Source organism: Cinclus cinclus, chromosome 33 (genome assembly GCF_963662255.1).
Source record: "Cinclus cinclus chromosome 33, bCinCin1.1, whole genome shotgun sequence".
Taxonomy (NCBI): Eukaryota; Metazoa; Chordata; class Aves; order Passeriformes; family Cinclidae; genus Cinclus; species Cinclus cinclus.
Genome location: NC_085078.1, coordinates 1,545,207 through 1,558,445, shown reverse-complemented (window position 1 = coordinate 1,558,445; position 13,239 = coordinate 1,545,207). Strand labels below are relative to the sequence as shown.

At 52.3% G+C, this 13,239-nt stretch overlaps 1 protein-coding gene across 1 annotated transcript; it reads right to left on the bottom strand.

Annotated features, from left to right (window-relative positions):
* Positions 1-261: 261 nt before the first annotated feature.
* Positions 262-6,521, bottom strand: LOC134055574 (serine/threonine-protein kinase pim-1-like). The gene is made up of 9 exons (XM_062511979.1): positions 6,454-6,521; positions 4,174-4,437; positions 3,669-4,011; positions 3,500-3,550; positions 2,960-3,326; positions 2,137-2,316; positions 1,779-1,876; positions 652-785; positions 262-316 (listed from the first exon to the last, which is right to left on the bottom strand). The coding sequence occupies exons 1-9, from the start codon at positions 6,519-6,521 to the stop codon at positions 262-264; spliced, it is 1,560 nt and encodes a 519-aa protein (XP_062367963.1).
* Between the last annotated feature and the right edge of the window lie 6,718 nt (positions 6,522-13,239).

Sequence of the window (13,239 nt, the reverse complement as noted above, 5' to 3'; positions counted from 1 at the left end):
GTGATGGACACTGTGATGGGCTGGGAACTCAGTGGGGGAAAGGAGGGAGCAGTTGTGAAGTAAAAGGCAGGTGGGGGAGAGAACTGTTCAGAGGAGGGCTGAGCTACAGCTTGTGCAAGCTGAAAATGTCATTTGGGGTCGTTCCAGATGGATTTCATTTCAGAAGGTATTGAACAGGTTTACTTTGTTTTCCCTTGGAGGTGTACACTCTGCAAACTTGAGCTGCGTTGCCAAAATGCTCAAGCAAGTCTCTGCTGCAGGTCACACCATTTCTCCTTTGGCTGATTCGGGCCCGGTGCTGAGCTGCAGCAGAGCCCTGGCAGAGCCCAGAGCAGCCTCAGCATCCACAGGGCCCGGCTGCAAGGAGAGAAACCAGAAATTGCCCGTCAGCTGAAGGCTCCTGAAGGCTCACCCTTGTCCCAGCTCCCACGGTGCCCAGGCCACGCTGGCCATGCCCAGAGCAGTGCCCAAAGCTGCCCATCATTGCTGCCCCTCATTGGGCAGCAGAGCAGGAGGGCAGGACATGTGCCCAGCCTGCAGCCAGCCATGGCACATCCTCCTCCTCAGCAGCTGCCACAGCAGGATGCTCCGGTGTTTGCTGCCATTTCCCAAAAGCTCTTATCCCACCATGCAAAGAAGATGGGGACTCACCTCATGCCATCGCTGCGGGCAGAAAAGCTGGTCCCAAACGATGTCCTCAGCCTTCTCCAAGCGCACGGCCCGTCCACACCGCAGCTGGTCCCAAGCACCTCCTGATCCACACTGGACCCCACCTGGAACACTTCCTTTAGAGAAACAAACAACAAATTAATGAAAATAGGTTACAGTGCAAAGGGGGGGAAAAGAGAAATGGTAAAAAATCTTATCTCTATCAAGGGCTTGAGGAAGGCCCAACCCATGGCTGGGAGCAGCCCGTGCTTTCTCCCTTTCCCCCTGCGCTGCCGCAAAAGTTATGGTGATCCCAAAGCAAGCAAGGGCAGTGGAGCAGCCCAAGCCCTTCCTTGCCTGCAAAGCAAAGCAGCCAAGCACAATTCTGGAGCCCCACCTCTGCTCCCACCACGGGGCTTTGTTTGTGTCAAGCTGGCTGCCCCAGCCCCAGCTGGGGCACGGTGGGTGCTGGGGGCTGTTGGCAGGGCCAGGAGCCAACTCCCATTTCGTACCCACCCCAGCCCATCCCCCAGTCCTGCCAAAAGGCAGCTTGGCAGACGACAGAAGAATCAATTTTATCCTCCCCAGCAAAGGGGGAACCTTTGTTTCCTGGGCAGGCTGTGCAATGCCCAAATCTGGGAGCATCCCCCTGGGTCTGGACTCATCTGTAAATTTGCTGTGTGGAGCCTGGCTTTGAAGAAGGTGCCAGAATCCAAGTCTGTCATCTTCAGCTTGCCAGTGGCCAGGTGGAGGAAGAGGTTGTCATCCTTGATGTCATCCTCGCTGTCCCCAGCAGCAGCAGCCCCACCTGCTACAGCTTCTCCAGGGCCTCCTTCTCCTTCCCTGGGGGGGAGACCAGGCTCTCAGTGTTCTGCCCAGGGCCCCAGCTGTCAGTGAACCAGGACAAGCCAAACCAGCTCAGATGGTGGCCACCAGTGCTGGGCAGAGAGCAGCTCAGCTCCAGCCCAAGGGCTGGGTGTTCCCATCTGATGACCTGGGTGCAGTGGCACAGGCAGGACAAAACAGTCTGGGCTTCTTTGCTTCTGATTGCCAAGGCCTGTGTGGAGCTGGAACTTACCAGAGCCCTGCATCAAAGTGCGCCTGTGGCTCTCTCCCTTCTTCTACGTCAGGTGAATTTGCTGCATCCAAGGGTCACAAAGCAGGTCTTCTAATGAGGGCCTTTCTATGTCGAGCATGGATAAACACCTTTTGATCAGATCTTGGCAGTCTGGAGAGAGAAAGCAGAAACCACCGGTCACTTGGAGGAGGCTGCAGTCTGCTTTGCCCCATTATTCCCATGCCCAAGCCATGCTGCGTGTGCTCAGAGCTGGGCCTAAAGCCTCCCATCAGTTCTTTGTTTTGGAGGAGAGCAGGAGAGCAGGACCTGTGCCACGTGCTCAGCAGCTGCCAGAGCGGGATGCTCACGAGCCCACTGCTGTCTCCCAGCACTGCCTCCCATTCCCCCCGTGCCCAGAGATGAGGATTCACCTTGAGAGAGCCGTTGTGGCAGTGAGAGCTGATGGTTCCAGCTGATGTTCCGGCCCCTCCTGAAAGGGTGCTTCCCACAGACCATCTGGTGCAGCAGGATGCCCAGGGACCAGATGGTAGCTGGCTTGCCATAGTACCAGCCAAAGCGGGTCCATTCCGGGGGGCTGTAGGACCGTGTTCCTATGGGACAGAGATGGAGTTCATCAGGGGAATGCTGCTGCTCCCAGAGCCTGGCCCCAGAATCCTTGGCCATGCTAGGGCTGCACCAATGGCACATGGTGTGACCCCTTGCCTCTGGCCAGCACCTGGGACGTGTGTACAAACTTGGGCTTGGAAAAGAAGCCACTGGTGCTGCAAGAGGGCAGCAGAAGCCCTAGCAAGGCCTGAGCATGACAAGGAAAAACCCACTCAGTGGTGGGGAAATCCATGTCTCCATCCTCCCTGCCTGCATTGCCCCAAAAAACAATTATGAGGCCAAGGCAAACAAGGTGAGCACAGTAGTGCAAGCCCTTTCTCACCTGCACACCAAAAAAGCGGGTGCGCAGGTTCTGCCCCTCCCCTGCTCCCCTACTACCCCCACCCATGGGTGTTTTTGTCAGGCTGGCTGCCCCAGCCCCAGTCCTGGGCACAGCGGCTGGCAAAGGCTGCCAGCAGGGCTGGAAGCTGTCCCCCCAGCCGCCCCCAGTGGAAAGCAACTCAGCTGAAGACTCAGTGCCATGACTGGCAGCAAAAAGGAGAGTCCACGCTCCCACAGCCAGGCTGGGCCCTGAGCTGTTGGGCCAGGAGATGCTGGGAGCGGGAAGACGGCGCTGTGTGGGCTCACCTGCAAAGTGAGTGTAGGCTGTGTCCTGCAGGTAGGTGCCACAGCCAAAATCAATCAGTTTTGCCTGCCCGCTGGCCAGGTCAACGAGGATGTTCTCCGGTTTGACATCCCTGTGCAGGACTCCGCAGCTGGTGCAGTGCTGCACGGCCTCCAGCACCTGGCGGAACAGCTGCCGCGCCACCTCCTCGGACAGGAACCCCCGTGCCCGAATGAAATGACGGAGGTCCTGACACCGCTCCGGGCGCTCCAGCACCATCAGGATCTCGCTGGGGAGCTCAAGCCACTCCAGCAGCTGGACAACACCAGGGAAGCCAGTGGACACCTTGTCCAGGAGCACGATCTCCATTGGTGCGCTGGTGCCGTCGGGCTGCAGGAGGACCACGATGCCGTCAGCGGGGCTGATGCCGTGCCAGGGCTCGGGAAGCCCTCACCCAGCCCGGGATGCTCTGCTGGCCCCACACGCGCTGTCCACCCTGCTGGGCCTCGGCTCATGCCCACCCAGCACGCCCCGGCTTCTCCCGCTGACCCCCGCTCACTCACCAGCTCACCCCAGTGTCGGACGCGGTTCCGTGGCACCCTTTTGATGGCCACCTGCAAGCCAAGGGGAGCAGAGGGCTTAGCTCGCCGCCCGCCCTGCCGAGCCACATCCTCCTCCTCCTCCTCCTGCTCTTCCCCTCCTCCTCCGCCCGCCGCCGGCCCCTCCACTCACCGGGGCGCCGTCCGAGAGCCGCGTCGCCGCCCAGACGCTGCCGAAGCCGCCGCGCCCCAGCAGCGAACCGAGCTGGTAGCGCTCCTTAATGCCGTGCTCCACCTTCCCTGCCGGCGAGACGCGGCTGTCAGCGCTCGGCCCGGGGCCAGACACGGGCCCCGAGCGCCCCTCAGCCGTCCCGGGCCGGGCAGCCCCTGGCGTTCGCTCTTTGGAACGCGACAGCGGCGGCTCGGGGCCAGCGGCCGCGCTGCCGAGCGGCGGAGCTCGGGCCGGGGAAGCCCCAACGGAGGCGGCGGGAGCGGCCGCGCCCTGTGTGCGCTCTGCGGGCTCCGGGAGCAGCCGGCGCCGGGACCGGGACCGGGACCGGGACCGGGACCGGGATCCACGTTGGGGCTGGGGCTGCGGCCGGGCCCGGGGTGGGGGCCGGACCCCGCGTTGAGGCCGAGGTCGGAGCCCACGTTGCGGCCGGGGCAGGCGGGGCCGGGGCCGGGGCCGGGGCAGGCGGGGCCGGGGCCGGGGCCGGGGCAGGCGGGGCCGGGGCCGGCGCCGGGGCCGGGGCAGGCGGGGCCGGGGCAGGCGGAGCCAAAGGGAGGCGATGCCGCACCAGGCACTGATCCCCGCCCAGCAGCGCCACTGCCAGTACAGCCAGAGCCGGGCGGAGGAGAGACCGCGGCAGGACGGCCGGGGACGGGGACGGGGACGGGGAAGCCCCGCCCGGGGCCGAGGGCGGGCTGGGGGCATGAGCCGGCTCGGAACGGGGAGAGGGAGACTGGGAGAGGAGGGAGACACCGGGAAACGGAGACTGAGAGAGGCTGTGGGACTGCGGGAGAGGGAGAGGAGATCCAGAGGGTCGACAAAGTCGCTTGATTCGCTGCTGCTGCTGCTGCTGCCGCTGCTGCTGCTGCTGCTGCAACTGCAACTGAAGCCCTGGGGCCGTTTGTCCCCATGGCCGTTTTTCCGTTTTTCCGTTGCCTTCTCAGCCCTGTGCCAAGCCCCGCCCACCCCGGGGGCAGCCCCTGAGCCTTTTCTTTCCATGGAGAATAAAACATCGTTCACGCACAGTCCTTGACGGCCAAGATTGGGATACTGCCTCTGAAATTCTGGATATATACAAGGATAGCTCCCAGACAAAAGCTGCCAGGACTATGTAGGTTACCTTGGCTTCCTGAGGGCCGACTCTTCCCTGCCTTTGAAACACTGGAGCTCCCTACGTTCCTTTCTATGGAAAAGAACTGTCCTTCTTGTCCAGGTGCCCATGGCCTCAAGCACATGACCATTTGATAGTGGTCAAAGGAGTGGAGAAAGGAGTTCTGTGCTCAGTGGGCTGGAGACTGAGGACAGCAGAGGAGAGCCCTGGGAGGGATTGATGGGCAGTTTCAGAGATGATGGCTCTTTTGACAGAGAATATCCAGAGAAAGAAACAATTAATACCAAGGGCAGCTGTGGAGGCCCAGACTGGAAACAAGGAGAAGGAATTTCTCTCCCAGAGCAGGGCTGAGATGCAACACATCCCCCAGAAGGAGTCTGGGCCAGCCCAAGGCACAGGCATGGGCAGCAGCTGAAAGGTTCTTCTGAATTGGACTCCTCGAAGGGTTTGTGCAATCTCCTCCTAGGCCCTGAGGTTCAAGGACTCAGCACCAAATGCACCACGGGGCTCACGGGGATCAAGCAAGTCCTGACAAACCACGGCTCTGCCTTGATTTCCCTCTGGTCTGGTGCAGTCCATGAGGAAGGTTTTCTGCTGCAGTTATGGAGAAATATCCATTGGAGTTTTAAAGGGTGGATTTTATTACTGCTGATTTTAGAGCAGAGGTGATTAGAGCATTGTGTGGTTGATATTGATCCAGGGTCTCTCCTCGGCAGGTCTGGCCTGCTCAGAGAAGCTGTGCCTTGAGGTCTGACCCAGTGTGGACAACCTTGCTCCACTTTGCCCAGCCCCATCCCGTCTGTCCTCCCTCATCTGGAACCTGCTTTGCTTGGAGAACTGGCTGCGCTCAGGCAAAGAGATGTTTTCCCTTTTTAATTTTTTTAAACAATCTAAAACTCCTAATTTTCTCCACTGCAAACAGACATAGTCCTCAGGAGTGTGCCTGCCCAAGGTGCCACCAAAAGCACTGCAGAGCTGCCCTGGGCCAGCTCTGCGGGTGGATCATCATCGCATCCTGCACTGGGCCACTGCCAGGGGCTGTACAGGGCCATGGACACTGCACTGATCCCACGGCTGGGTTTGTGTGCCACGGCAACCGTGAGAAGTTCAGGTTTCCTTGGAAACATTTGGGAGAACTGGGACATACTGGGGAACACTGGGAGCACTGTGGGAAACGCTGGGACATACTGGGAGTGATACTGGGGAGGAGTGGGTCAACGTGGGAACATGGGGAATGCTGAGGGGGAATCTGGGTGGACTGGGATGGACTGTGGGGTTGCACTGAAAACTACTGGGACATACTGGGATTGATACTTGGAAGTACTGGGACAAACTAGGGACACAGGGCGCACTGTGGGGATGGCTGGGGGACACTGACGCCTACTGTGGATAATACGGGGAGGAACTGGAATGGACTGGGAACTAAGCCAGGTGTATTGGGTGGGACTGGGGTGTACTGGGATGACCTGGAGGGGCACTGGGTTTGTACGGGGCTGTACTGGGGATGGAGTGGGCTCCTGCCTCTGGTGCCTCCCATTTGCCAAGACTCCCGCCCATCACTGCACACAACCAATCAGTGCTGGGTCTTGGCACTTTGGGGGCGGTGCCTGGTGTCTGCGCCATCTTTTCTGTTTTTGCCTGTGGCTCCCGTCATGCCCCACGGCCCAGTTGAGCCCCGTTGGAGCTGGGACAACAACGCCCGTCATGCCCTGGGCTTCACAGAACCCCAGTGTCCACCCACCACATGTCACGTATGTGTCCCCCAGACCTCCCAGGATCTCTAAGTGCCCCCGCAGCACCCATTTGGCTCACCCCAAAAGCATCCCCAGACTCCAAAATGCTCCCAACCCCATAGATGGCCGTTACAGCCACTTCTGGGAATTCATCTCCTGTCATCTGGAAGAGACGGTCCGAAGTTTCCCTCATTTGCCTCACGACCATCACAAGAAGACCCTGGTGAACCCCACTCGGTCCAGACAGGAGTTTTCTGGCCTGGTTGCCTTTGAACAGTTCTGGCCTGGCCGAGGTAGAGGTTTACCAAATAACTGTTTGCAGCTGTGCTGTGCTGTGCCGTCATGGTGCACTGCTCTTCGAGGCCACACTAGCCCAGCCAGATTGGCACCTGCTTCTGTGAGCACACAACGGTCCATAAATCTCCCCACCTCTTGGCCAGACATCGCTCACTTTGAGAAAAGACTGTAAAACGGTGACTCTTTGGAGAAGCCTCTTGAGATCTCCCCACGTAAGGAAGACACGTCTATTGGCCAAAGACCACGAGGACTCCGTCCCATCCCTTGGTAGCTATTTCCCTTCCCCTCTTTTCCCCTTTTGTTTCCTTAAACTCTCCCCTCTGTCGCACAACTGAATTGTTAGCATCAAATAAAGTGCTATATTGAAGCATACTGCTGTCCCCCTGCTCTGTGTCTTGCACCTCAAGATCAAAACAAAGCATCACGATCCCCGCCTGGATTGGCGGATCGTGACATTAAATTGGCATCACGGACTGGATTATGACAGACAGAAGGGCTGCAAGGTTGTGTGTAGTCTGTAATAGGGGAAGGACATCTTGCTCCAGCCGCACCTAGCTGGTCACCTCAAAAGGAGTGGTCTTGTCCAGAAAGCAAGGGGGGCAAGTTCAGATTTCCTGCAAACTGCACAGGCCTAGGTGGAGAGCACCCCCACACTTGTTTGAGGGCTCTGTCTGTAGAATTTCACTCTAGGATCTCTTGGTGTGGAAGACAGGACTGTTTTGTTGGTTTTTATTGTGGTTTTTTTGACTGCTTGGTGTAGCAAAGAGACAACCAGAGATTTGTACTGAAGCTAGTGCCTCCCAAGCAGCTTCGGTCTCTTCACCCACACAGGGAAGTGAAAGGGAACACAGAGAAAAGTTGTGTGTGTGTGTGTGTGTGTGTGTGTGTGTGTGTGTGTGTGTGTGTGTAACTTAAGTGATATACCTCCCTGCAGTGGTTTTTACTTGCCCCTTCATAAAATGAGTGAAAATTGCAGTGCAACAAATAAAGCTGCATTTTTTGCTCTATTAGCTATATATAGTGCCAGACCCTCTCAGGGAGGAGAAGAGTGGGCACCAAATAATTGGTATAATTTAGAAAATGTGATTGATGGAATATGTTCTCTGCAAAGGGAGTCAAAATTCAAACTGTACAAAAATAAAACTGTACTCTGTTCTGTTTTGGGAGCCTGTCTTAGGGCAGCTCTAGAAAATCACTTCAAGCAAACAAATGAGGAGACTACAATTATAAATTCTCTACAAAAATGAGTTCAAATTTTGCCAGAACAACTAAATGAAGAAAGGAACAAGTATCTTTGTTGAAAACATGAGTGCTCTTTGTTGCAAAATGAGAAACAGTTGTTAGAAAGTGCTCTAAGAGAGGAACACACTAAAACTTTAGAACTTCTGGACCCACTGAAAGAAGCAGAGCAATGTACCAAAAATGGTTCCACCCACTCTGGGCCCCATTCCCTTTTCTCCCTATACAACCCCTTCTCAGCAGACACCAGGTTCACCTTCGCGTTGTCCTGCCAACAGCCATAAAATGTGGACATTATTAGTGTTCTGGAGAAAGCACATTCCAGACTTTTCAATAATTGCCAGGCCTCTTTATGACTTGCTGAGGGAAGGGGTGAAATGGGATTGGACTCTTTCTCAGGAGGAAGCACTGCAAGTGCTGATTTTTGAAGCAACAGCTCATCAAGCCCTGGGCCCTGTTCACCCCACAGACCCTTTCCAGGTAGAGTGGGGATTCCCCATCTCGGGGTTGTCAGTTCACATATGGCAACAAGGCCCTGATGGTCCTACAAGGCCTGTTATTTGTTTGTAGTTCCGTGGCTTTCAAGATGCTGAATAAAGATACGCTATCTGGGTTAAATGACTGTTTGCGGTTAGCTTAGCTCTCATAGAAGTGGAGAAAATTGTAGGGCAACGACCAATTACATTAAGAGGTCCTTTCAAAGTGATCGTAGTGGTCACTACTGGGGCTCCCCTGCCTGACGCGGTGGCCCATAGATCCTCAGCTAGGAAGTGGTATGCCCAGATTGAACATTATTGTAACATCTTCTCAATAACAGAAGTTGCTATAAAACATTGGGCTATACAAGAAACTGAGAGCTTGGGGAGCAGCCAAGACAAAGCTGCCTCGGCAATTAAAGTAGCCCCTCCTTTCTCCTCTGAACAATCAGCAAATTCTTGGTTCACTGATGCTTCTGCCAAACCAGAGGGAAAGGTGTGGAAACACAGAGCAGTAGCCCTCCACACTTCTGATGAATGAATCATTACTGAGGGAGAAGGCAGTGCTCACGTTGGGGAACTGATGGCTGCCTGGAGTGTTTTCCAGTGTGAGGTACACAATACCTCTCTTGTTTGCATCTACACTGACTCTTATGCTGTGTTTCAGGGATGTACAGAGTGGCTTCCTTTTTGGCAGCAAAATGATTGGGAAGTTAACCGAATTCCAGTATGGCAAAAGAGAGAGGTGGCAAGAAATTTGAACTATCGCAAGGTAAGAGAATTTTGCCATGCGGTGGGTAGCTTCACACATGCTAGATAGTTTCATCATTTTAATTTCCTGCCTCTTCATGGCAGACTCTGTTGCGTTTACTTTTCACAGAAGAGCACCGAGGGACATGAAGAACCAGATAACCCATGATAACACTGCTGATACTTCCTGACTGTTGGTATAATTTTACTTGAACTAAACCAACAAGATTGAAATGACAAAGCTTCATGGTTACAATAACACATAAATTCATTGCTGAATCCCTCATCAAACTTGTACACAGTTATGGCACAAGACCTCACGGCCGTGTTGTACTTTGTAAAATTTAAAATCAGAATTGTTGGCTCCATTTCATTGCTGTACAGTTTTCCCATAAAATCATGTGTGGTAAAAACAATACAAAATACTGGGGGGAATTTGATGTGACTATTGTGACACCTGCTACTCCACCACCGCTTATCCTGAACCCTTTTAACAAACGAATGACAAGAGACATAATGGGTGTTGTGGGAGCAGGATTGGGAATTTTCAGTAGCATTGATTCAGAAGTACTGAGGAATAAATTGGCTACTACGTCTGGAGATGTCACCAAATTACAGCAACCACTGCAGTCATCTTTGACAGCTTTGGGAACCCAACAATGGTTCCTATCAAACATTTTGGCAAATTGGGAAAAGGTAAATGCAAATGACCGCAAACCGATAACTGATGAACTCGGTGCTGCACAAAATAACATCTCTTTAGGTCTCAGCTGTATCCAGGCTCAGCTGTGGGTGCGGTTTGTTGCTGCCTCAATTATCAGAGAAGGCGAGGAAGGCACTTTTCCTACTGAAATTCGGCAAAGAATTTGGGATAGTGCCACTGACTTTGAAGGAGAATTCCAATCCTGGTGGAACTTGGTACATTTTAGCTATGACCCCAGCACAAACACAGCCAGAGCCTTTGTGCTGATGATACATAATGCTTCAGTGCATTCCATATTCGCCATCATTGCATTTGGGCTGAATCGTGATGGAGCTATTCTCTATCCTTTTAAGCATAGAGAATGGGCCCATCAAATTGGTGAGAAGTGGGAAACTGTGACTTTGGAAACTTGTACTGTCCGGGAACAACAAGGGTTTATCTGTGAAAGTAACGCAATTAGAGCTCAAGATATTTGTTTGGACACAGAGCCAAATGTTTGTAACTTTGAAATACGTCCAAGCGAGATTCCTGAAACGGTGCTGATTTATATAGGCAATGGTTGTGTATGCTTAAGAACTGCTGGCAACCTGTTATCATAGAAAATTTGGTAGTGCATACTAAAAATCATTCGAATGTTTGCATTTGTAACTTTACTAGAATTGTAGGATGTGATTTCCTTATGTAGTCCCAGTTACGTCTTGCCACCTTTTGCAGTCCAATTACACATGAATCCACCATTTATTGCCTACTCCCGTTGGAATGAACCTCGCTCTGGTAAAGCAATTGCTGCTTCCCCAGGATTTAATTGAAATTTTGGAAAGGATTAAGAAAAACAGACCAAAACTCTGATAACTCTTCATCACCATGTAAAGGAACTACATCATGTTTCGGAAAGAGTAAAGAAAGATGCTGAACTCAAGTGGTGGGATACCCTCTTTGGGTGGTCACCTACTGCCACAGGTGTCCTGAACAAATTGTGTCATCCCATCACTGTCCTTTTGATTTTGGTTTTGATTGGTTTTGGTTATATCAGCAATCCTGTACAACATGAATTGGAGAATGATGAAGCAGTTAACACACTTGACATCCATAATGAATATACACAAGTCAGTCACTGATGACGTCCCCAAGGTTATTGATGCAAGATGAAAAACACATGAGTATTTAAAATGTTATATTGACGACTTGTGTTTTCAAAATCCAATTACCTAGAAATTATTTTATTTTATTAATTATCTACTTAAAATACTTCTTAATTATTTTAAATTGTGTTGAAATGATGTACTGGTATTGACTTGTTTTTTAATTATCTTACTTGTGTTTTGTACTGAAATTGCTTATTCATTATTTTAAATTGTGTTCAACTTACTTATTAATTATTTTACTTGTGTTTTCAATTGAAATTACTTAAATTAGTGTTTCAAATTGAAATTACTGATTAATAATTTTACTTGTGTTTTAAATTGAAAATACTTACTTAAATTGAAATTACTTTGAAAGATTGAACTTGTTCTTTCCCTTTCCCTTTCCCTTTCCCTTTCCCTTTCCCTTTCCCTTTCCCTTTCCCTTTCCTACTTTTTTCTTTGGCTGACTTTCTGTCCCTGTTTTTCGGAATATGCTACCAACCTGGATGAGTCCTGAAGACTTCGCTGTCGGAGTTGGCGGGAGAAATGCAGCACTCAGTGTGAATGATCAGCAAGTCACAATTTATTGCATGCTCTTAGTTACATTTATATCATCAATAATTAAGCTCATACATAGTGCAAAAGCAAGCTCATCACTGGCTACCGCAGCAAAGGTCAGTCCCACCCAGTTCCTCATTCTTGTGATCCTTTAGCTGCGGAGGTTCTGCATACTATCTTAACGGAAGTATCCTGTTATTGCAAACGTGGTTCCATATCTATTGCTCAAGGAAAAGCTGTCCTTCAAAATACCCACTGTGTCAGTATTTTCCCAAAGCCCTGTCAGCTAGTTCTCGCATGGGAATATGGCCTTTCTCTCTAAGCCATTCTTCTACACTTCGCAACTGAAGACACCGCAGCAACAACACTACAAAGGAGCTCTCTCGACAAAGATTGTGAGTCACGGGGTGGTGTAAGAGACGGTCCAAAGTTTCCCTCATTTTCCTCATGACCGTCGCAAGAAGATGCCCGTGTACCCCACGTGCTCCTGACCTGGTCGGCTTTGAGCAGGAGCTCTGACCCGGCCGAGGTAGACGCGTGGCAGGTGGCTGTCACAGGTGCACTGTGCCGTGCTGTGCTGTGCCGTCATAAGTGCCGGCCCAGACATGTGGGTGCCTGCTTCTCTGGACACACAGTGGTCCGTAAAAATCCCTACCTCATGGCCAGAAGCCATTCGCTTTGAGGAAAGACTTTAAGAAGGTGACTCCTTGAAGAAGCCCCTTGAGATCTCCCCACAGAGGGAAGACCCGTCCATTGGCAGAAGGCCCCGAGCACACCCGTCTATGACCACAAGGATGGTGTCTCATCCCTTGGTAGCTATTTCCCTTCCCCTCTTTTCCCCTCTTTCTCTCTATCTCTTGACTTTGTTTCCTTAAAAACTCTGCCATCTATAGCACATAACTGTGTGCTTGGCACCAAATAAAAGTGCTCTGCTGTGAGTATTCTGAAGCATACTGTTGTCCCCTGCTGTGTCTTTTGTACCTCGAGATCAAAACGAACCATCATGATCCCCGCCTGTACTGGCAGATCGTGACAAGCTCCCAGCTTGTCATCCTCTGTACCAGAGATACTCTGAGTTGTACTTAGAGAATGCATCGTCCGTGAAATGTTCCAGCTTTAGGAGATGACTCCAGGAGCTGCAGCTGCATTGTCCTGCAGCCAGAGGCTTCCTGTGTCAAAGGCTGGGAGTGATTCCGCCCTAGTCACCTCTGAGCATCTTCCCAGCCCTGACAGATTGAATCTCTCTGTGCCCCTGTGCTGTAGCCGGGGTGGCCGCAGGCAGTGCCCCAGCCCTTCTGGGCTGCACACAGGAGCTGCTCCTCAGTAGAAATGTCATTTTGTAGATCTTCTTGATTGGCAGGATCACCCTCTGAGCCAGGAGCCCAGCCCAGCCCAGCTCAGCAGCACAGACACAGCTGAATGACTTTAATGACCCTCTCAGGGCTTTGATGTTGTTTATATCAGACTCAGTCCCTGAGAGTGTGCTCAAAAATCTTGTCAAGAACTCAAAGTGATATTTAAAGTCCAAAGATTCTAGAAGCTGT

Bases quoted from the DNA above. Each gene is read 5' to 3' on its own strand.
- LOC134055574 (XM_062511979.1), bottom strand. From the start codon at position 6,521: ATGACGGGCGTTGTTGTCCCAGCTCCAACGGGGCTCAACTGGGCCGTG. The intron at 4,438-6,453 runs GCAAAAACAGAA...CTCCTCTCCCAG, and splicing joins GGGCATGACGGGAGCCACAG to TCTCCCTCTCCCCGTTCCGA. The intron at 786-1,778 runs CTGACGTAGAAG...GTTTCTCTAAAG, and splicing joins CTTGGATGCAGCAAATTCAC to GAAGTGTTCCAGGTGGGGTC.